General features: G+C 42.3%; 2 protein-coding genes across 2 annotated transcripts in view; both read left to right on the top strand.

Moving 5' to 3' along the window:
* Positions 1-24,384, top strand: part of LOC132865856 (zinc finger protein 850-like) — a 1,522,149-nt gene that overhangs the window by 1,451,685 nt on the left and 46,080 nt on the right. Inside the window, exon 10 of the mRNA XM_060898348.1 lies at positions 22,128-22,141. Coding sequence (XP_060754331.1) covers positions 22,128-22,141 — 14 coding nt within the window. The remainder of the gene's footprint in view (positions 1-22,127; positions 22,142-24,384) is intronic.
* Positions 4,957-12,996, top strand: LOC132865855 (general transcription factor II-I repeat domain-containing protein 2-like). The gene is made up of 2 exons (XM_060898347.1): positions 4,957-11,521; positions 11,736-12,996. The coding sequence occupies exon 1, from the start codon at positions 10,100-10,102 to the stop codon at positions 11,507-11,509; it is 1,410 nt and encodes a 469-aa protein (XP_060754330.1). The 5' UTR covers positions 4,957-10,099; the 3' UTR covers positions 11,510-11,521; positions 11,736-12,996.

Raw genomic sequence — 24,384 nt, 5'->3', positions numbered from 1 at the left:
TTATGCATAACGCGAGAGTAACCTTTATGTGACCCGAGTCTTGAAGACTTGAACAGAGTTAGCTAGCTAGCTGGCATCGTTAGCGTTACGGTTAGCTCGGCCAGGAAGCACCGGGTTTGCTAAAGCAGTGTGAGGGAAGAGTGAAGGTGCGATGCTGGGGACATTTGGGATTCAGCCGCAGCTAGCTGCTCTTTTGTTAATAATAATAATAATAATAATAATAATAATAATTAACTGAATCCCAAATGCCCCCCAGCTCTCTCCAAAACCACCCTATAGAAAGTATAAAAAGGCTTCTACAGTAGTGCACTCCGTCTTCAACCAGGAGCCGTTTGGGATTTGGCCTGTTCATAATCATGATGATAATTATATGATATTATTATTATTATTATTATTATTAGACTGCACGGTGGTGTAGTGGTTAGCACTGTCGCCTCACAGCAAGAAGGTCCTGGGTTCGAGCCGTGTGGCCGGCGAGGGCCTTTCTGTGTGGAGTTAAACTGCTCACCTTGAATTCCATTTGGCCATTAACGGGATGCTGAGTCATTATAACATCTCATGGGTAAAGTTCTCTGAAACTGCCTGTTTATACCACACCACACTGCTGCCGTGTCGTATTATGGGTCTATATATTTTCCTGCTTTTTTGTCCTTGGCCAATCACATCCCTGATGAAGTGAACATGAAATGCGTCTAGCGATTACCGTAAACCATGTCTGAGTCTGACGTCTGAATGTCATAAAATATACTTCCTTTGTTTATGTTGTGAAATTCTCAACGATTCATGATAACACGTGGCTGTCGGTTTGTGATACTGTTGATAGTATATTAGATTGACAAGTGGTCGTCATGCCGGGTCGTGGTAGACCTAAGACAACTGGTAAATCACATAATAAGAGCAGTTCATATATTCATGGAAAACGCACAATCGATGGCATTATTAAGTCTACAGGCAGGGGAATGGGGACAGAACAGTCAGAAGACATCAGACGATATTGTTGACAAGGTCGAGGTCATTGACTTGTCGTCTGCAATAGCTGCCTTACAGTTGCCAGGTACGCTATGGATTTTTATTACATATTTTATGTGAGACTTTTATGTAATCTGCTTTTTACCAACTTATTTTTAAACTTAAGTGAAAATTATTTTTATCCCATTTATGCCCAAATTAATTTATACCAAATTATATTGGAAGTTGAAATAGATGTGTGCCCAAATAGATGCTGTGATCATAATTAGGCTTACAAAATATTTTTATCTTTTTTATTTATTCAGAATGTTGGAGAAAACTTTTGACTTTTTAGATACAGCATTACTTTATACTTGCACATGATTATGTAATTTCTATTATTTTTATTGCTCGATATATTTATAATTGGTTAAAAAAAATTACTAAAAATGATACGTCAAAAATTTTCGGCATGCTACGCGCGAAAATAGTGTAAAAAAAAAATTTAGGCTCGCCATGGTGCCCAAATTAAAAACCTGTCTTTGCCCCTGTAACTTTTGTGCTTGGTAATTGCTCTTGATAGCTGTGTAGTGACTGTAGTGTGTTTGTCTGTATGGTGATTGGTGAACCATTTTGCATCACAGAATATGCCGCAGCGGTGCAGCCGCATGGACTCTGGGGCCTGTGATTGTATTGCCCAGACCAGTTGGTCTCCTAGTGGAAAATCCTTAAAAAATGCTCTGCACTCTACACATATAATTTTCTCAAAAGTTGGAGTCACACTTGTCTTGATTCACATGATGTGTCTACCTAAACGATAGGATTTACAGTTTTCGCACAAGAAGCCTCAAAGTGACAGGTTCACAGCCCAACTGCTCCATTGACTCCCATTATAATTCCGACAGTGCTTTTACTACAAAATCAGAAATGTCAGTTGTTTTCAACTCGCTCTGTTGTCCACATTTTTTACACTAGGGACAAAAAAATTACATCAATATGTTAATGAGAGCCTTGTAGCGCTCAATGTGAAAGAATTTTGTGAATACCTCCTTTCATTTTCGTGTAAGTCGCCGTTGTTCAAGGAGAAGGAAATCTGAGAAAAAGCTCTTTGCCTGTAATCTTATGTCTATAGGGGTGTTCACACGGCAACTTTTACTCCGGTGTAGCACCGGGGCTGCCCCGGTAGAGCGTTCACACGGTACAAAGTTATACCGGTGTAGCCCCTGAAAGCTGCTTAAACCGGTGCAAATCTAACCCTGCTCGGGAGGTGGTTTAAGAAATTTACTCCGGAGTAAATGCTAGTTTGCGGGGCAGCACCGATATAAAATGGGCCGTCTGAACGCTACAGGGGTAGACTCGCTACGCGTGAGGAGAGTTGATTACATACGGGCATTGCATAATTTGCATCCTGGTATTTTGCGCTTCCAAAATGGTGAATATCAACAACAACAGAACTGCGTGTCTTCCAGTGTTGCCAGATTGTCAGTTTTAAGTGCATTTTGGTGGATTTGAACATATTTTGGGCTGGAAAAAGTCAGCAATATCTGGCAACACTGGTGTCTTCATCCACGTTGTTTTCCCGGCGCTTGATGATGCCATAACAACCGGGAAAAGGAAGTACATTTTCACGCATGCGCATATTTCATTTCCGCATTATTACTATCGGAAATGATAGTAATAATGATAGGAAATGATAATAATAAAAGGAAATGATATCAAAACTTTATTACTATCAAAGGAAATGATAGTAATAAAGTTTTTGCTACTATTGCACGGTCGCAGAAACTGCCGTGTGACCACAAGTGGGGTTGCACCGGTGCTAACACGCTTCTCTCTAGTAAGCAGGGTTGTGACGTGTGAATGCTCCACAAAATTTACACCGGTGTAAGATATATCGCAACAAAATACATCGGTGCAGCATCGATGCAAATATGTGCCGTGTGAACAGGGCTTCTGCTCTGCACCTGAGCACCGTCACCAAGGCAACGAGCTCCAGTCAGGGAGCAGATGGGGGAGGGGCTGCTCTCTCTCTCTCTCTCTCTCTCTCTCTCTCTCTCTCAAGCACACACATGATCATAGCATCGGAGCATCATAGCAAGTCACACATTCACACAGTACAGTACAACTCCTGCAATAGCGACTGCTACGCCCACTGCATCACTCTCACGATTTCCCACAGGGGAATTGTCTGGTTAAACTTATTCATTCAGGGATGTGTTCTCTCTCCCTTACTTTTTATCCTTTATACAGATATGTGTAAGAGTGATCTATGAAAACAGGCACATTTTAAAATTTGCAGACGATATTGTCATTGTAAGTTTGTTACACAGTAATGAATACAGCCATGGTCCAGTCTTGGAGGATTTTATTAGGTGGTGTGATCTTTCATTCTTGGTGCTTAATACATCCAAAACAAAGGACATGATTATTGATTTTAGAAATCAGGCTCCAAACCATGATCCCACAATCATCAAGGGCCAATCTGTTGAACGCGTGGATAATTACAAGCAGGGCTCTACAGTGCGCACATTTCAGGGCTCGACATTAGCACTTGCCCGATGGCCCGGCGGTGTTTTTTACGTCTTTCGGGCCACTAAATTTGGCCAAACAGTGGCCCGGGCGGGCCAGTACGTTTTCAATACAAATTACCAAATTTTATTACTCATATTTAACCAGAATTGTGAAGAAATTGTTCGTAAAATGCACCTTTTCGATCCGAGGTCCGCCATCTTTGTTTGTCATCCTCTGCGCCGCCCCGCGGCAGGAGTGTGTCGTCTTCGTGCATCTTCGGAAATGTTCGGCTTCATTTTGACTCGGCAGCCAATCAGAGCGCGCGACGTCATGCTCGGTTTACAACTCGCCAAATCGTAAAACAGCATTTCAACAGACGCGCTTTAGCTTCAGATGGTGTAAAATCGTTCAGACTTTGTATATTAATATCAAAATTTCAGGATACACTGCCAAGAAATATGGCTACACGTGTATCAACTTTTAGTGATTCAAGAATGAAGTATAAATGTTGGTTGCTATGACTGAAATAGAAGAACAGAGAAAATAATGTGGTAAATTAGATCTGATCCCATATATTATATTATTCAAATATCCAAAGATGATGAAATCTATCAAAATAGCCAAACTAGGTCTACATTAGTTCATTACAACAAAAATAATAACTATTCTGACCCTCTCTGGTACAACCAGACCATGCTAAACCCAGTATACCCCCAGTTGCTAGGGTATCTGCTGTTGCCATGGCAACGGTTTATGCAAATGAGCTGAATTTGCAATAATTTACTACTAGTTCCCCCAAGGACATATCCTGAAAATTTGGTGTTTATATCTTGTCTTATTAAAAAAAAAACATTTCACCCCTTTTTGGCTCACCTGAGCATACCTGTTAATTAGCTAATTAACAGGTAATTAGGGTTATAAATTACCCCCGAGCAGGTAAGGCTTTGCAAAAATCTCACTAGATTATTCCCCAAAGTCCACCCTTTCAGGAAATGTATGGTTTGTCAGTGATTCTCATGATATTTTATTAATTAAGAAATAAAACTTCTTCATGGGCAATAAAAATGCCCATTTAAATCCAGCATGATGAGGGTTAGTATGCCACCCTCACCTTTCATCCAGACTTGGGACTGGCCTGTGTGTGTCTTGTGGCTATTATATAAAGGTGTATGTAAAAAGTTCATTGTACCTCTATTTCTATAAGAATATCTACAGTGGTGAGAATTCAATATCTACAATGTTGAGAATATATGAGCCAAAGTTGAAACCATGACAAAAAAGGAAAATATGTCTACATCACACAGGGTGGGTTACAGGCAAAGCTTATTCTATAAACAAGTTAGTTGCATGGTGAGGCAAAACTTAGCTTATTCTAAAACTTATACAAACAACTGTTAATGTAAAACAGTAATCAACAGCATGTGTTAAACGAACAGAGAACAAGAACAAAGGAAATTTTTAAATGTAACTAAGAAATTGATAGAACAAGAAATGCAAACAATAAAATATAAATGTGAACAAACAAAAATATAATGTTAGCAAAATATTAATAATCTTTAAATTAATTTCACCTTAAAATGCACCAGAATGCACGAATATGAATTGAAAAATCAAAATTTCCCAGGGGAGGGCCCCCGGACCCCCCTCTTTGTGCAAGCACCTATGGTGCTTGCAGCGGCTGCTGGGCTCACGCTAGCCACTCGCATGTCCGCAAATTGCGAAGTTTTATTCCAATTTGCGAAAAGAAAATCATCTGTATTCGCATTTTATGCGAAAGTCATTTAAAGTTTAAGCAAAATCCATCAAACAATTGCGATTTCTCAAGATAAACAGTACCTTTCAGGGCCTGAATTAGGGCGCGGGATTGCGGGTATTGCGCATATTTTTTTAATTCCCGCACCTTTAACGATTCTAATGCGAGAGATTCCCGCACACATTACTGCATTGCCTGACAACGTCAATCTAATAATGGATCAGTGTGAATGCGCGACTACCTTCTGTTCTCAAGGTTACTTGAATTTAACCCTCCTTTTACTGACTGACCCCCCTCTCCCCCCGTAGCCTACTCAGAAAAAAAAAACAGCAGACACAGACAGTTCACACACACACAGATACAGCGCGCGCACTCTTCCTCTCTCGGACTTTCACTGTAAAACACATGGACCGCTGGCTAAAACGTACAAGTGCAGTGGCAGAAGTTTCCCCTGCTAAGAGGAAAACTCCTGAATCCGATGGTGGTAGCAGTGTGAGTGATACCATTGAGAATACTGCTGAGAATACACAGGACGAGACAGCTAACATTAACGTCGACGTTGCAAAGGGGATTAGATCAGAGCATGGCTATAAGAAAAAAGTATTTACAAGGAAAAGCAAAGGACACTGATGCTGACAAAAGGGATGACCACTAGGAGAAAGAGTAGGAAAGACTACATATGTACAAGAATCCTGCACTCAGCAAAGATGAATTGTTCAGTGTTGAGAACAATTTGATTTTTTTTAAATTAAAGATGGCATATGACACAGGAGACAGGGCTATATGGTATAAGAGAATCCTGAAAAGTCAACAAAGACTGTTGTCATGTTAACATTCTATATGTGGACTGAAACAAAGTTTGTAAATTCATTCAGTGTTTAGAACAGTTTGATAGTGTTTTCTTATTTTAATTGTAGACATTAAACAGAGGACAGGGATGATCAGATCAGACATGAGAATAGAAAAATGATATAAAAGTTGATAAAAAAGATATAAAAATGTTATAAAAGGAAAAAGCAAAGGTCACTGGTTTAAAGAGATGGCCACTAAAAGAAGAGACACAAACATAGTTAAGAGAATCCTGAAAAGTCAGCAGACTGGTTTAAGTTAGACTTGTGTCAATAAATTCGTTGAGTGCTATTAAGAACAGACTGATTTTTTTCTTTTTTTTATAATTAAACGAAGCAGTGACACTTAAAGAATACTGCATGAAGATGAGGAAGAAGCAGCTGTGTAAAGCAACACTAAGGAGGTTGTAAAATTAGCTTAACTACTGTAAAAGGCACACAACCTTCCAAACTCTTCCTAGAGCCTTACTCACACTGCTAGAAAAAGGCTATTGGTGTTTGATGGCATAACAGTCAGTCAGCAATGTCATGCTGTAAAGGATCTCTTTCATTTTGTGGTGGTTTTCTACCCTCCACCCAAAACTGAACAGTCCATATCTTAGACGGCTGGTGGGAATAATACTTGCATTTATCCACCCTTTGTCTGACAATGCTATCCAAATTTGGAGATATCAAAATGAAAAGTCTACTAAAAAGGATACCTCAAATGGTGACAAAAGGTTACATACTGTAGAGATCTTCAATCTGAGTAGTGGCAGAAGGTAAGACCTAAGCTATTTAAGCCCACAAGTAGCGTTCCCCACAAACTGTATAAATCCCCCCCAAACTGTGTAAATCCCCCCCATTTGAGTCACTGAGGGGGGGAATTCCCCCCCCCCCCATTCTGAAAAATGAAATTCAGGCCCTGCCTTTCGTGTCCATCTTCGATGTTTTGATTTATAACCAACGCCCCCGAGTTTCAAAGCTTCTTATTGGTTGACCGCAAATTACGTCTTCCAATAGCATCGGACCTTACATATAAAATGATCAATTTCCGAGTTGCACTGATAATGTCGCCAATTCTCGCTCATTAGTGAACAAGATTATAGCGAGGTTTGTTGAAAATAAATTATCCGACTTTATGTATGGCAAAAACTTATCTAAAAAGTGAGATAACATATTAGAATATTCTGTTAGCTTTCTCAGTTAGGGATAAAAACATGATATAACCATTCTAAAGACGTATTTTCTCCATATCAACCCTGACAGAACTTTGGAAGAACTCACAGATGAACCAGGATATATCGACCAAGTGTACCTTGTTTTCAGAGCGTTTTGACGCACATGGTTCAAAGTTTTGACTGCAAGTTTCACTTGAGAAATTAATGGTGAATATCATTATATTTGGGTTATGAGATTAATTTATAAGAAACAACCATTGATTTTAACTCCCTGAGCTCCCTTCATCCTACCCATAAAGACACCCCCCTCCCCCTAAACACACACACATGGATCCCAATTATACACACACACACACACATACCCACACAGGCCAGTCAGCATACTATAGAGGGTGACTAAGGGCTAAAAGGTGCATAGATAGCAAAGAATGCAAAGCACATCACACCAGATGTTAGATATAATATAATGAAATATATGGACTCTGTAAACCAGATTAAGCAGGTTAAATTAAACACACAATTTCATTACATATATACAATTGATGAAATGATCAAAATAAGAGGATTCAAGAATAAATAAGCATGCTATGAACATAAATCAAGAACATGGAAAGACAAAGGCAGGAAACAAGCTTGCAAACACTATTGAAACACCAACAAACTACAATAACAATTCATTTTTCAATATTATGTCAGTGCAAGAAACATTTAGAAGTATAACATATCTTGCTAAAAAAATTACTTTGCTAAAAAGAAAATTGTTCTTTTAGCATTTCTTGCTAAGCGAAATTGCAAATTGCTAAAGAAAAATTTGAGTCTTTAGCACTTTTTGCTAAAACAATTTGGGTCCTAGAGTGAGCACAGGGCTGCCTACGGCAGCTGTGGTTCGGGTACCGCGCGCATTCGGGCCACCACATTTTCCATTTGGGCCAGTAACTTTTCAATTCCACTGGCCCACTGGGCCACCAGTGGTAAATGCTTAATGTCTAGGCCTGCATTTCACTCGCATTTGCGAGCGAATTTTTCAGCATGCGAACGATGAAAAAAAACAGCGCACATTCGTGCAAGGGTTTCTTGCGGCCGACAATTTAGGAAAGCACTGAGCACAGACGCGACAAGTTTAACATTCTAAAATGTATCAAATGTTAAACTGCAAAGTATGTAAATCCAGCGCTGGATAGCCTACCTAATATCATTTTTTACACTAGGGACAAGAAAATTACATCAATGTGTTCATCAGAGCCTTGTAGTGCTCAATGTGAAAGAATTTTGTGAATATCTCATTCCGTTTTCGTGTAAATCCCCGTTGTTTGGAGGGAGCACTCTGAGAAAATCCTTCACTTTCTGTGTGACACTCTGTGTCTCTGCTCTCAGCGCGCGGCTGCTCGCTCACTCTCTCACACACACGCGCACACACACACACACACACAGAGGAGGGAGGGGCTGCTCCTTCTCAGAGAGACACAGGCTTGTAGCCTCATGGCAGTGTAACGAGTAACGGCCTGTATTGTTGTGTGTGTGTGTTCAGTGTTGTGTGCGTGTGTGTGTTCTGCCTGCGCCTTGCTCCCTGTCTGTAGTTGCGTGCATTGCCTCTGTCTTGCACTGCGGTGGTTCCCACGGTAGCCGGGGGGGGGGTGGAAAAAGTTAAATTTTTTTTGCCATTCTGCCATGCTAGTGCATTTTACCGGGACATGAGATTTCAGCATTTTTATTCTTCTCGGTCTGTAGCTTGAATAAGTGTAGGCTACTGAATAACACTTTCAGTTAAAGTTGAGTCTTGTGCTTTTGTGTTGATGCTACAATAGCCTACTATTACAATAAATATCCCCCGTAACATTTCCCGTTTTCTACTCCTCTTTCTGTGATTGCCCCTCTTTCCCACGGTTGTATGTTGTGGGTGTGGCATTAGGTGGGAAAAGTGCTTTTTAGGGATTCATCAGATCATTCAACTGAGAGATAACTGAGAGCTGGTTCGGACCGAGCTGAGAAATATATTCGCTATGCAGAGAATAATGGCTTTTTTTAAAAGCAATGATGGTGGAAACAAGAATAAAAGCACGGACGAGGAAGAAAGTGTAGTGAAGAAAGCTAGATCGACATGAGAAGGTGCAGGAAAATTATATAATGAAATGGAAAGCACACACCCCAGTGCAAACATTTAGATGGTAACATACAACACAGCAGAAAAACAAATAATATACAGTATATACCATAGGTGGCCAGCTCGCGAGCCGCATGCGGCTCTTTGCCTGGTGTCATGCGGCTCTCACCTTCACGTCCAAGTTGGTGTTCGTTTGTGGTTTTATGTGCGTTTTCGCTTCACTGCAGTTAATTACGGTAATTTTATTAAAGGTGCTTCGCTTGGTTTCATTACGGTATTTTCACATCATGACAAATGTGCGGGTGCGTGAGATGATATGCTAAATTTCAGATCGCAAAATGGCAGGGAAAAAATGCACTTCAAAAAGAAAATATGAAGATGAAAACAGGACGTTTTTAACAGAGTGGGAGGATTTATATTTTTTGTTGAACGTTATGGCAAGCCATTCTGCCTTCTATGTCAGTCGTCATTGTCGCATTTCAAGGCTTCAAATCTTCAGCGTCACTTCAGCTCACTACATGCTAAAATCGACCAGGACTTTCCGAAAGGGAGTGAACTTCGTAAACACAAGTTAATCACGTTAAAAAGTCAATCACAAAAGCAGGTACAGCTCTTCAAAAAATTTACAAAACAATCAGAGACAGTAACACATGCATCGTATAAACTGGCTTGGAACATTGCTCGGGCTAAAAAGCCATACAATGAAGGGGAGTTCATTAAAAAATACATAACTGACGCTGTTGAAATCTTGTGTCCTGAAAACGACCAACTAAAACGCATGGCATCGGACCTCCAACTGTCCCGCCACACGGTAGAGCACAGAATATCAGACATTAACACATCTGTTGAATCTAAGTTGCACTCTGATCTTCAAGCATGCGAGTATTTCAGTGTGGCGTTGGATGAGAGTTGTGACATAGAAGACAAGCCTCAGTTGGCAATATTTGCACGTTCTGTGTCAAAGGAGTGTGAAATCAAAGAGGAACTCCTGGATATCGTGCCACTGAAAGACCGAACCCGTGGCATAGATGTTAAAGAAACGATGATGACTGTATTTGAGAAAGCAAATCTGCCCCTAAGTAAATTAACCGCAATAGCCACTGACGGTGCACCATCCATGATCGGATCTGTGAACGGGCTCGTGGGGCTGTGCAAAGCCGACGAAACATTTCCCGATTTTTGGAATTTCCACTGCATCATCCACAGGGAGCAACTCGTGTCTAAATCGTTGAATTTAGACAACATCATGAAACCTGTGATGGAAATCGTCAACTACATCCGTACACATGCTCTCAACCACAGGCAATTCAAGAATTTCATCGCTGAGCTGGACCAAGAGCTTCCAGATGACCTGCCACTGCACTGCACCGTGAGGTGGCTGTCAAGGGGAAAGGTACTCTCTCGCTGCTTTGAACTTTTGGATGCCATGAAGCTCTTCATGGAAGAAAAGAATAAGAACTACCCACAGCTCTCGGACCCCAAATGGATTATGGACTTGGCCTTTTTGGTCGACATGCTGGGCCACTTGGATAGACTGAATCTTACCCTGCAGGGTAAAATGAAAGTGCTGCCTGATTTGGTGCAAAGTGTGTTTGCGTTTGTCAACAAGCTGAAACTGTTTAAAGCGCATCTTCAAAAGGGAGATTTAGCGCATTTCCCCACTCTGCTAAAAGTTAGTGGGCAAGTCACCAGTGCCACCCTGAACAAGCAAGGAGCCAGATATGCAACACTGGTTGAACACCTGCACGAGACCTTTGTGATCCGGTTCCGTGACCTACAACTGAAACGGCCACAAATCACGTTCCTCGTCGACCCATTTAATGCGGATACGGACTGTTTGAAAGCCCCGCTAGTCGCAGATGAGGCTGCTGCTGAGTTAGAGATGATTGATTTCGCCGAGGAGGACCAACTGAAACCTGCTTTAAGGGAAGAGACCATTGCGTTCTGGAAAAGTGTGTCAATGGAAAAATACCCCAATGTCAAAAGGGCTGCACTGAAAATTCTATCAATGTTTGGCTCAACCTATGTCTGCGAGTCAGTATTTTCCACCATGAAGTACGTGAAATCAAAGCACCGTTCTGTTCTGACCAACACTCATCTCAAAGAACTGTTACGAGTGGCAACAACAGACTACGAGCCAGATTTGAGGAGGATTGTTGAGGGGAAGGAATGCCAGAAGTCCCACTAAGCAACATTAATAGTAAGTGCACTATATTGATTATTGAAAAAAAAAATGACAGGGCCTTGGTACTGCAGTAGTAGTATTTTTAAAAATAATTTCATTGAACATTTATATTTATTTATTTGTATCATTACATGTTAAGGGTACACTTTAATAATTGCTATTGAGCATTTACATTTCATCCAAGTGAACTGATGAACAGCTTTACTTTTTTCTCTTCACCATGTCCCAGGATGTTTCTCTTCACCATGTCTTGGCCACCCTGTCCATGGAAAGGAGGATTGTGACAGAGATGACCGACTTTAATATGAAAATCATCGAAAAATTTGCCAATTTAAAGGACAGAAGGGCTTAATTCCCCTACAAGTAGCACTTCTGCTGCTGTGTGTGTATATGTGTGTACATTTGAGTATGTAAATGTGTGCTGATGTGAATTCAGATACACTACAGGCCAAAAGTTTGAACATACCTTCTCATTGAAGTAGCGGGTGACCGTTTGTGATGCTAGCTGCGTGTGTGAGTATTGTACTATCCCTGCTGCTGAGGCTTGGGATACGCGCTGGGCGCGCAAGCCTGAGTAGTGGGTGAGTTCTTGTGGATTTAACTGTGTGTGTGAGTTTCATACCATCCCTGCTGCTGAGGCTTGGGATACACGCTGGGCGCGCAAGCCTGAGTAGTGGGTGAGTTCTTGTGGATTTAACTGTGTGAGTTTCATACCATCCCTGCGGCTGAGGCTTGGGATACGCGCTGGGCGCGCAAGCCTGGGTAGTGGGTGAGTGCTCATTCAGTTTTGATGCCTTGAGTGAGAGTATACTGTAAGTGGAAATTGTCATGAGAACACAGAACACATTGAATGAGAAGGTGTGTCCAAACTTTTGCCATGTAGTGTAGTTTTTAACAGAGTGTGAGAATTTATATTTTTTCGTTGAACGTTATGGCAAGCCATTCTGCCTTCTATGTCAGTTGTCATTGTCGCATTTCAAGGGTTCAAATCTTCAGCGTCTCTTCACTCCCTTTTGGAAACTCCTGGTCGATTTTAGCATGTAGTGAGCTGAACTTCATAAGCACAGGGCTTGGGATATGCGCTGGGCCTGCAAGCCTGAGTAATGGGTGAGTTCTTGTGGATTTAACTGTGTGTGTGAGTTTCATACCATCCCTGCTGCTGAGGCTTGGGATACGCACTGGGCGCGCAAGCCTGAGTAGTGGGCGAGTGCTCATTCAGTTTTGATGCCTTGAGTGAGAGTAGAGTATACTGTAAGTGTAAATAGTCATGAGAACACAGAACTCATTGAATGAGAAGGTGTGTCCAAACTTTTGGCATGTAGTGTATATACATTATGTATTTGTTCATTTGTTTTCCAGTTATCAATTTGTGTGTGCGTGTGTTCTTCTTTCAAAAATTTGAGCATTGTATTATATTTTATCTATATTTGCACTTGCACTGATCACTGTTCCCAGTGCCTATGGAGCTTGTACTGTTTGAGGAAATTAAATTAGCACTTTGTAATTTCCATTTTCCGACTGACTGTATTTATTTGAATACTTATTTATTTGAATGCAGGTCTTGTGCAGGTCATGCAATTGAGAATTCAAGCTGAATCAAAATGGCTTTTGCATTTTCGATGTTAAACAGGTAACTCCAAAATGCACTAGAATACAGGAAATTGCATCTAAGAAATCCAAAATTTTTCGGGGGAGGCCCCCCGGAACCCCCCCCCCAATGGGGGGAATCCCCACATGTAAACAATGTCTGCCTTTGTGCCCCACCTACAATTTTCTTCACCAGTCGCCACTGTTGAAAATGACTGGCCTGTGGTCTTGGTACTGCAGTAAATGTATCATTATCATGTTGGTGTGGGGCATTAGTTAAGTTGGAGTGTGACATCAATGTGGCTGTGTGTGTGTGTGTGTGTGTGTCCGCGCGCGCAGAAGGAAGGGTAATATTTGTGTGCCCATGTTCATGTGCCGATGTGGCTCTTTGCCGTAACACAGTAAGAATTGTGGCTCTTGGGCTCCGACTGGTTGGCCACCCCTGGTATATACAAATGGTGCATGTCACAACACTGCAGAAAAAGAATATATATACAACTGGGCGTGTTGAGTTGCAGATGTTAATTGCACATTAGTTATAGAAATTCAGTTCAGCTACAAAACTCAGGATATTGCACTGTATTTGGTATTGCATTGTATTGGGTATGGATGTAAAAGTGTAGAAATATATACAAAAGCTATAAAAACTAAAAAGTTGCTCTGAGAGGTTGCACTGTAATAAGTATTGCACTGTATCAGGTAAGTGTGAGAATATTGTCCTTTTAGGTCCTTGTTGGTGCATTGTTGCACCTGCCAGAAGTGGCATCAGTCAGTGCATGTAATTAGCCTTTTTCACATTACGTCACTTGCAGAAGAACCTCACATCCGTTTTCAGCCTTTTGAATGGAAGAAGAGGCAGCATGCTAATCTGCTGGCTAACAAGTAGCAACCATAGAAAGTCAGTAAACTTCCTTTCCAAAACAAGGCAGATAGGTGACTGGAATGGCCGCTAACAATACGTAATGATAAACAACAACGTGCAATATTATTATCAATCTTATCTGTGATTGAGACAGTTTTGTTAACATATGTTGCCGCTGTATACCTCTTCTTCCATTCAAAAGGCTGAAAACGGATATGAGTTCCCCTGCAAGTGACGTAATGTGAAAAAGGCTAATTGTTCAAGGTGGTTATGGCCTGTGGGAAAAAAACTGTTTTTGAGTCTGTTGGTCCTTGCTTTGATGCACCTGTAACGCCTGCCTGAGGGCAGCAAGTCAAAGAACTCAGAGCCAGGGTGGGAGCTGTCCTTGATGATGATGTTAGCTCTGCTGAGCTCTGCTGTCTGTTTAGCTACTGTTTGTTCATTCATTCAGTTGTTCGTTATTGATTTGTTTGTTCATTCATTCGTTCATTCATTCATTCTCAATTGAATTTTGCGTTTTATGTGTTGGTGTGTCTAAGGTTTGCGCTGCAATAAACCTTTAAAATGAAAACCTACTTGTGCTTGTGCCCCCATTTTTTTTCCCCTGTGCTCCTAAAATTTTTAACTTAGGAGCACGTGTGCTCCTGAAAAAAAAAAAGGTAGTGTAGAGCCCTGATTACAAGTATCTTGGGATTGTCATTGATGATAAATTGACTTTTAACAAGAACTGTGAAGCAGTATGCAAGAGGGGACATCAGCGGTTGTTTTATCTTCGGAAATTGTTCCGTTTTAACATTGATAAAACTATGCTGACCTTATTTTATCGTGCTTTTATTGAGTCATTGTTATCTTTTGCCTTCGTGTCTTGGTTTGGTAATCTGTCACTACAGGACAAAAACTCCCTGAACCAAATAAATGGGCTGGGTGGCTAATTGGGAAGCCTCAACCCACCATGTCTTCTCTTTATGACATACAGTTACAACGTAAAGCTACCTGTATTCTTAAAGATGGCTCACACCCTTTGCATGGTGAGTTCCAGCTCCTTCGCTCTGGTCGTCGTTTTGGGGTCCCTAAGGGAAGGACAAAACGGTACAGAAAGAGCTTTGTACCAACAGCAATTGTATTGCTGAACAGTAAGGCCCAGAGGTGAATAATTTTGTTCATACTGAACAATTCATGATGAAGCACTTTTTAAAGGTCACACTTTTAAGGATTGTATATGTTAGGATGTGTGTACTGTTGTTGTCTTGTCTGTTACAATGTATTTTACGTAGCTGTTATTTTGTATTGGGGATCGCTGAATTCCTGCCTGCACAACAAATTTACCAGTACTACGGTATGGTACAAATAAAGAAACCTTGGACCCGCCCTCCATTCTCAAACTGCCCCTAGGCCATGTCCCCACTGCCACATACCCCCACCAGTCGACTCGGGCCGGGGAGCCATCCATCCTGCAGTGGACTCCTCCTTCAATGGAACAGGAAGTCTGCCACCATCATCTGTGCCCCGGCCTGTGGACCACCTTGAATGTAACCATGTAACCTCCTGGAGGATGAGATACCAATGGGTGATCCGCACATTGGCATCCGTCATGTGGTGGAGTCACTGGAGGGGCACGTGGTCCGAACAGAGAGTGAAAGGGCACCCCAGCAGGTAGTATTGGAAGGTGAGGACCGCCCACTTGATGGCCAGGCACTCCTTTTTAATGGTGCTGTACATACTTTCGTGCATCGAGAGCTTGCAGCTGATTTACAGTTCCTTGCTCTCCACCTTCTGGTACAAAACGGCCTCCAGCCTTCTGTCCGATGCGTCTGTCTGTAAAATGAAGGGGAGAGAGAAGTCAGGGGAGTGTAAAAGTCCCCCCCCCTCCCCACTGCAGCTTTTACCTTGGTGAAAGCCTGTTGGCACTGCTCCGTCCACTGGACTGGATCTGGTGCTCCCTTTTTAGTGAGATCAGTCAGTGGGCTGGTGACCTCTGAATAATTAGGTATGAACCTAGGATAGTAGCCAGCCAGCCCCAGGAACTGCCTCACCCCCTTTTTGGGCTTGGGCCTTGAGCAAGCCGCAATCGCAGCAGTCTTGTCAATTTGGGGATACACCTGCTCATGACCCAGATGCCGTACTTCCACCCACCCAATTGCACATTTTTGGGGGGTTAGCTGTGAGACCCACATGCCTCAGTGACTCTAGGACAGCCCTAAGGTGTTCAAGGTGCCAAGGCCAATCATTGCTGTACGCGATAATGTCGTCAAGGTACATTGCCACATAGGCAGTGTGGGGATGGAGGATATTCTCCATGAGCTGCTGGAATGTGGTGGGAGCCCCAAATAACCCAGAAAGAAGCATGACAAACTGGTGTAATCCAAACGGTGTGGAAAAGGCGATTTTCTCTCAGGATAGAGGAGTCAAGGGGATCTGCCAATATCCCTTTGTTAAATCCAGTGTCGAATAAAAGTGAGCAGCATCTAACCGATCAAGCAACTCATCAATGCGAGGCATTGGGTATGTGTCGAATTTAGACACCATGTTGACTTTTTTCTATAGTTTACAAAGAACTGGACCGATCTATCAGTCTTGGGTACCAGGACCGCCGGGCTGCTCCAGTCACTGTGTGATTCCTCAATCACAGACGCGGAAGGAGAATATGGGAAGACACCACTGGTGCGGTGGGCCAGCTGTGGGGAGCCATCCCCCGTCTCTGTGGTGGGGGAATGGGGTGGGGACGGGAAGAGAAGGGAGAAGTAGGGTTGGGCGATGTCTCCTTAATTGGCAGATGACGATGTTTACAGTGAAACGATGCAATGGACGATGATATCGTCGGAGGATGGGGGGAGGGGGGGTTGAGTGATTTGCGGAATTCATGACCAAATTTAATACTATATAAAAACATAATTATTAATTATAAAATAACAGTAGTATATAAGCTACTTGGTATTGATACTACAGACTTCCCGGGCTTTAATGTGTAAGGAAAAAAAAAAACCCTTCCATTGCATTTGAATGGCCCGTGCACTGAGTGTGTCACTATCCCATACTATATATTTATTTACTTAATTGTAACACTAAATAAATAATTAGGCCTACATAAAAATAATAATCTACTAATAACGATAATTTAATGGTAATACATTTTAAAAACTATATACTTTATTTTACTAATCCATACTCTTCCTGGGCTTTGGCGCGCTGCGCGTGATGATAAGCTGTCGTTCCATTCCGTTTGAAATTTTAATGTTAACGATTAAAAGCTTCCAATTTTGTTAGAAAGGCTCGTTTCATTTCATTTGAACAGCTGGCAGCCTACTATGACGCAGGAGTTGGTTGGAAAGAAGGGCATGACTTCGCCTATTTGGAATTTCTTTGGTTTTGAACCAGATGAGCGTGGGCAACCAAAGGACATAAACAAATGTGTCTGCAAGATTTGCGCATCTGTGGTCCGTGTCAAAGATGGACAGACAACAAATTTGCGCGATCACCTGTGTGTTCACCATCCTGAACAATATGCGACCCTCAATGTGTCCATGCGTACAGGGCCTTGCAAAAAACCGCAACCGACCATATCTGGGATGTTTGCGAAAAGCACTAAATATAAAACTGACAGTGACAGGTGGAGGGAGCTGACAGGTGTTGTGACTCGCTACCTGGCCAAAAAATGGTATTGTTCAACACGGTGGAGAAGCCCACTTTCAAGGCCATGCTACACACGTTTGACAAGCAGTACGAGTTGCCAGGTCGCAAATATTTTTCTAATACGGCTGTACCCAATCTTTTCAATGAGATAAGAAGTGGCATTGCAACCGAGCTGGGTCAGGTGGAATATCTGGCCTTGACAACTGACATGTGGTCCAGCTGCAACATGATGCCATACATGTCAGTGACCGCACATTATGTCAACCAAGAGTGGAGAATGCAGTCCAAATGTCTACAGACCAGCTTCATGCCAGAGACGCATTCGGCGGGCAATTTGGAGGATGCTCTGCGCAGCACGATCATGGAGTGGAACATACAGGAGAAAAGGATCACCTGCATAACCACTGACAATGGGGCAAATATCGTTGCTGCCATCCGGCAGTTGAAATGGCAATGGCTGAGTTGCTTTGGCCACAACCTGAACCTGGCCATTAACAACTCCCTGGCGCAACAGAAGGCGAGCACAGACCACGCTTTTGGAGTTTGCCGAGCTGTCAACGCTGCCTTTTCCCACAGCTGGCTACGGCGAAATGAGCTTCGGAAAGCGCAGGTGGAAATGAACCTCCCTGAGCATTCATTGATCACGGTAATATTTTAAACAGTTCTAACAACTAAATAGTATTTAAATTATTATATAGCTTTTAAAATAATTAGCATATTCAGGGCCAAATATAGGCTAGATTATTTTATCATTTAATGTGCAGCTTATTGACATTAGGTTAACTTAAAGGGCTGATGACACGTTTTTGACATCTTTGGCGATGTTTTATAACATAAAAAGTAATTCCCGATGATCCATATATTAATTCACGAAGGCGCCTATTTTACAAGTTATGATAAAAAAAAACGCGGCTATTTGGGCAAATTTGACGGGGCTGCAGCACCCAGGAGACGAAAGAGGAGGAGGGGCTATATGACGTCAGTGAAAGAATCTTCCTCCTAACTTACCAGTTTGTTGTTGATGCGAGAGGTGTTCAGTTTATCATTATTAGTATTATTATTATACATTATTATATTTATATATATATATATATATATATATATATATATATATATAAAATATGCCTTCGCGTTGTGTTGCCGGCTTTTGCTCCAAAACCCACAAGGATGGGGTAAGTTTATTCAAGTTTCCCAGAGATCCCGAGCTGCATGCGAAGTGGGTGAAGCAAGTCAGGCGCACTCTTGACAAGTGGGAGCCCTCACCAACATCCGTCCTGTGCTCTAAACACTTCGATTTGGATTGTTTTGACACCCTTCCCAGCTTAAAGGAATCTCTTGGGTGTTCAGTTCAGCACAAACGTGTGTTACTACCATCAGCAGTGCCTACAGTGTTCCGGAGGGGGTCTACTAGTAGCTATGCCGGATCCAGCAGTTGCCTGGGACAAGGCGACTCCTCCAAAGACAGTCCTCCTGTCAGAACATGTGTTGAGAAACGACATAAGATAAAGGTACGTAGAGCTATAGAGTGCTCCGACATGATGCTAAAAATAGTAACCATGCGGTCTGCGCGGCCATCTTGGAAGTGACTCGCTCCAGAGCGCTCATAGAGTACACATCATAGAGTACACATCATAGAATACACATTCATGATAATCATAAATGTAATCATAGAAGTCGGCGTGATATCAGTCATGTTTGTTTGTGAAAGCTTGCGGCTTTCATGGAACTGCCGCCTAGCAACGAGAGGCAAAGGGTAAAGAGGGTAGGCTATCGTAGATTCTATTCGGAAGATATCAATACATGATTGCTTAAAAATGAGGTATTTTAACAATTTGCATCTGTTTTGTGATTATCGTGACACTTGTGTGTTATATAGAACTCTATGTCTTATCAGCACATCGAGGATCTTCCACCGGACGCTTTAGCAAGTACTCGTAGCAACACTACACTTTACCCTTTGCCATGCATTGTTAGGGAACAGTAGCAAGTACCCTGGTTTGTTGATGTGACAGATTTGTAGTAGCAGTTGTAGTATTTTGCCTTTGCATTGTGGTCTCTTATTGCCAAGTTGAAAGAATTTGTTTCTCAAAGCAAACACTGAGGGAAAGCTAACTTAGCCAGACAAGTAGGCTACAGATTGTCATTTGCTTACGCTGATGTAGGTTATCAAATATTTTGCTTCATTCAAGGATAAAACTAAGAAGCCATAAACTAGAAGACGTGCCTGCCAATATTATCCTAAATGTATCACGGATCAGGCATAGTCGTAAGCTTATTATGTTAGCCGTTTGCATGCTCCATTAGGAACTATGTATTCAGTGTAGCATACGGCTTACATGATATAAGCAGTGTTTACACATGCAAGACAACAATACACAATATTAAAATATTGATTCCGTAACATTTTGAACAAATACGGGTTGACCTACCAATCCTTGTTATCCAACCTTGTGGTGTTCAATGCTGGGCTGTCTGCCTGTCCGCTGTCCATCTCGGGGTCGGAGTCACTCTCAGATTGCACAGTAACAGGTTCAAACCTGTACGGTTGGATGCACCCATGTTCGTCATCACTTGATTCTTCCGATCTATCCCACTCACAACACAATTCTAGACTCCCAGAAGAGGAAGAGCTAGAGAGTTCACCGGCGTTTTCATGCGCCATTTCCATTGAGTAGAACAGCCAGTGAACCGCAGCGTGTTCTTCCGCTGATGTCACAACATGGCCACGAGCCACGGACCCAGTTTTCTTGCGCTGTGCAATTAAAAGTTGGATATTCGCGTAACAACAGCTTCTTTTCACGTAATTATAACAGAAATTAGAAAGGATGGCTCTCTTCAGGTCGGTGTATATGAGCTGGCTGCCGGCAGCGAGTTGCTGTGTGGCGGGCTGTCCCTCGCCAGTCAGGAGCGGAAGTAGGCATGCTGTGCGCTGCTCGACTGGCCACCCCCACACTTCGGCTGCTGGCTTGAAGTGAGCAATTAAAGCCTTCCGGATCGTTGTACGGGCCAATCTTTGTGAGGGTGCTGTGGGGAGGGTCCGCTTGCGGTCGAGGTCCCCGACAACACAAGCAGATGCCAGAACGCTTGGCAATCTTCCTGCTGGGCCAGTATCAAGGCTTCAAAGCATTGCTCTTGTTCCTTCTGGAGGGCGGTCAGCGCCTGATTCTGGTTCTGCTGGGCAGTAGCGAGGGCATGGATGAGACCCTTCAATGGGGAAGACTTCATGTGGTGGTTCCCTTCTGTACTCCCGGGTTTCGGCACCACTCTAATACGTCCCTCATGTGGGTGGAGTACAGAAGCATGGCAGGCGAGAGATGATGTTCACACACACCTTTTATTTTCGTGTTGCTTTTCAGCTTTAATGTCCGTTTAGGTACGCAGATGTGTGCGTACACACAGTTGTGTTTTGGTCTGGGGAAATCTCTTCTTTCTGCTCTCTCCCTCTTTTTCTGTTCTCCACAGTCACCGCAACAAACACACACACATTTAATTGACAACAGGTGCATTGACTTTGCCACTCTCCTTCCCTGGCCCCGCCCTACATTCACAGACTGACACTAGGCCACGCCCCACTGCCACAAATGCGTTTGAAGTTCTTCATACTAACTATCCAGGTTTTTGTGTCATGCTGAGATAATCATTATAAAGAATCGCGATGCCTCCTCTGCCAGTTAGACCAGGCTGGTGTATATAACTGCAACCAGGAGGACTAGTTTCATTTAATGCTACAGACTCCTTTGGTTTAATCCATGTTTCTGTTTAAACACAGTACATTAAACTGCTGATCAGTAAGAAGTTCATTAACAGTTTGTGCTTCAGACATAAGAGAAAATATTTAAAAGTCTTACCTTTTACAGTAGGTCAAAGATGCTGGCAGCGGCTGTACAGTCAGTATGATCTAATTTTATATTAATTAGATTATTAGAACAAACTCTGAGTATTTCTACTTTTTTGTATAGCTCAGGGAACAGGCACAGTCTCAATGTAATGAAACCTGTGTGATGACTCTGTGCAGGTAGCAGACAGACAGTTTAGCCTGTCCGTCTGCTCCCTGGCCTTTGCTCTGGATTGTCGTGGATTAACTAGGCCTGTTCTGAGACTGAGCTATGCTGCGAGAAATGAGAGCAGCATCTTCCCGAGTGGGATGGATACCGTCCCGCCCTAACAGATTTGTTTGATCCTTAGCTGTGTGAGGACATGAAAACAGAGACATCCATGGATGGAGAGACCTCAGAAGCCTGTGTGAAGAAAGAGGAGACGCTGGAGCTGAATATCTACAACTATGGAGACGATCTTGACAACCCACCTGAAGGTCTCTCCGTTAAAGTGGAAGACGATAAAGACTATCTCTGTAAGACATGAGGCCACTCTGGTGCTCAGTAACACTCACTGTTTATTCTACCCTGCACACTATCTGGTGCACTAAAAGTGCAATACAGTACATTTGGCATGTAGCCTCAGTCTCTCTTATAATTTTAATCAACAAATTGACATTGAAATTTAGATTTTTTATTGACTAAAGTATGAACTTTGTTTATAGAGCAAGTAACATGGTAGTGAGGAGTGAGAGAAACTTTGTTTGTTTATTTATTTATTTAAAATACTTTAGTCGTTATAAACCGAGGACGTTAACCTGAACAAAAAAAGCATGGAATATCACACGATGGGTGTGTATTTAAAAAAATCTATGCTGCGTGGTTTTATTTTCATATTACAGCATGGCCCAAAATGTATGATTCCCATCAAACCATAGTGATTTGCTTGTTATTGCAATTTTGAATTTATTAATGAATGACAGATTCAATGTTTAAATGTAAACAGAAACAAATTATTGTTGCAGAATGTCTGTCATTCTCTCCAGCCACTCCTGTGTTTTATTCTGAGACAAAAAAAAAAAAAAAATGTGGGATGTCGTGTGACTGAGAAACCAGAAAGCACAAAGTCCTCTGTCCTGAAGACTCTTCCATCTTGGGGAAATTTACTGACTGATACCTGGGTCTCCTTCCATAAATGTTAAATAAATGTGTCGTAACGTCTTCACCACATTAGATTATAGGTTTTTTTCCCCCCCTCTTTCTTCCACCCATTTGTCGTCCAGTGTGGTCACCTGCTAGTATCCACCCGCTAGCCAGCTCTCTCTAACCATGTGAGTGAAGGCTCAGACGTACTTCCTCCAAGACATGTAAAGCCATCAAACTCCTCTTTTTCAATTGCAGCTCATGCTGTCACATGATAGCAAAACACACCTGGAGGACAGTGCTATGTGCTCTGTTCCCCACATGCATAAGCTCGCAGAAGAAGATCCCAACCAGCTGTGATTTAATAGGGGACAGAGAGTATGCCCCTCATTATGCCTCTGGAATGGAATGTTCAATAAGAGACAGTGGGTGTGAGAGACAGGAGTCCAAATATACGGATTTCGGGGCATCACAGTGGCGCAGCTCCGGGGTCCTGGATTCGATTTTAAGCTCGGGTTGCTGTCTGTGTGAAGTTTTGCAAGTTCTCCTCCCCGTTGGACTATTTATTTATTTACTTACTTTCTTACTTACTGTGTGGACAGAAGAAGAAACTTTTTTTTATTTGTCACATGCACACTTCAAGCACAGTGAAATTCATCCTCTGCATTTAATCCATCTGAAGCAGTGAACACATGTGCGCACACACCCAGAGCAGTGGGCAGCCACACCAGAGCGCCCGGGGAGCAGTCAGGGGTCAGGTACCATGCTCAAGGGCACCTCAGCCCAAGGCCACCCACGTTAACCTAACCACATGTCTTTGGATTGTGGGGGAAACCAGAGCACCCAGAGGAAACCCACGCAGACACAGGGAGAACATGCAAACTCCACACAGAAAGGCCCTCGCCGGCCGCTGGGTTCGAACCCAGAACCTTCTTGCTGTGAGGCAACCATGCTAACCACTACACCACCGTGCCGCAATTAATTTTGTTTGTACCTGCATGTGATTTTCATAACAAATTTGGGAAATTCTGTTCCCCAGAAGATAAGCAAACAAGTAGCTGAATTTAAAACAACCCTGACCAGGCAAGTCCTAAGAGAATACTGTAAATACATCATGGAGTGCCACAGTCATGTTCATGAACATTTGTTTTATTTTGCCCTGCAAGCTTCGTATCTGACCATTTGTTTACTCCCACAAGGAAGTAAAAAAAAAAACCTCATACTCGTATCCAGTACTGGCACAAAACATGGAAATGCCTAGGAAAAGCTCGATTTTGGCTAGATTAGGGACAAAATTAGCTCATGTTTTAAGTCGTGCAAATTCTGTAAAGCTGCTTTGCGACAATGTTTATTGTTAAAAGCGCTATACAAAAACTTGATTTGACTTAATCCGTGCAAATGACATCAGAATCTGCACTGAAGGAAACTGAAATACATGATGAAGATAGAGACACCTTTTTAACCACAATTTTATGCTTTACCCATGAAAATACTAGCAGTTTTGGCCATTGTTGTGTGATAAACATGATAAAAATATTGGAAATAGTATCTCTCTTTGTTTAGTTTAGCCCCAAAAGCCACCTTAATCACTCCTTGTTGGGCAATCCTACCATGATATGCTAATTATTCCACAGGTGAAAACCATTAACTAAATCATGTGGTCTCTACAAATAATTCATTAGAAAAAGTATTTATCCTCTGACTACAGCCAGGCAACAGGCAGAAATGGCATCAGAGAGAGAAACTACAGAAGAGCAGCGTATTAGGATGAAAGTTTTACGGGAGGAGGGCTATTCATAATGAGCCATAGCAAAGAAACTGCATGTGACCCACAGTGCTGT

This window comes from Neoarius graeffei, chromosome 18 (assembly GCF_027579695.1).
Source record: "Neoarius graeffei isolate fNeoGra1 chromosome 18, fNeoGra1.pri, whole genome shotgun sequence".
Taxonomy (NCBI): domain Eukaryota; kingdom Metazoa; phylum Chordata; class Actinopteri; order Siluriformes; family Ariidae; genus Neoarius; species Neoarius graeffei.
This window is presented reverse-complemented; position numbering and strand designations above follow the sequence as displayed.

What these genes read in the sequence shown, in the direction of transcription:
- LOC132865855 (XM_060898347.1), top strand. Translation starts at nt 10,100, where the DNA reads ATGGCATCGGACCTCCAACTGTCCCGCCACACGGTAGAGCACAGAATA.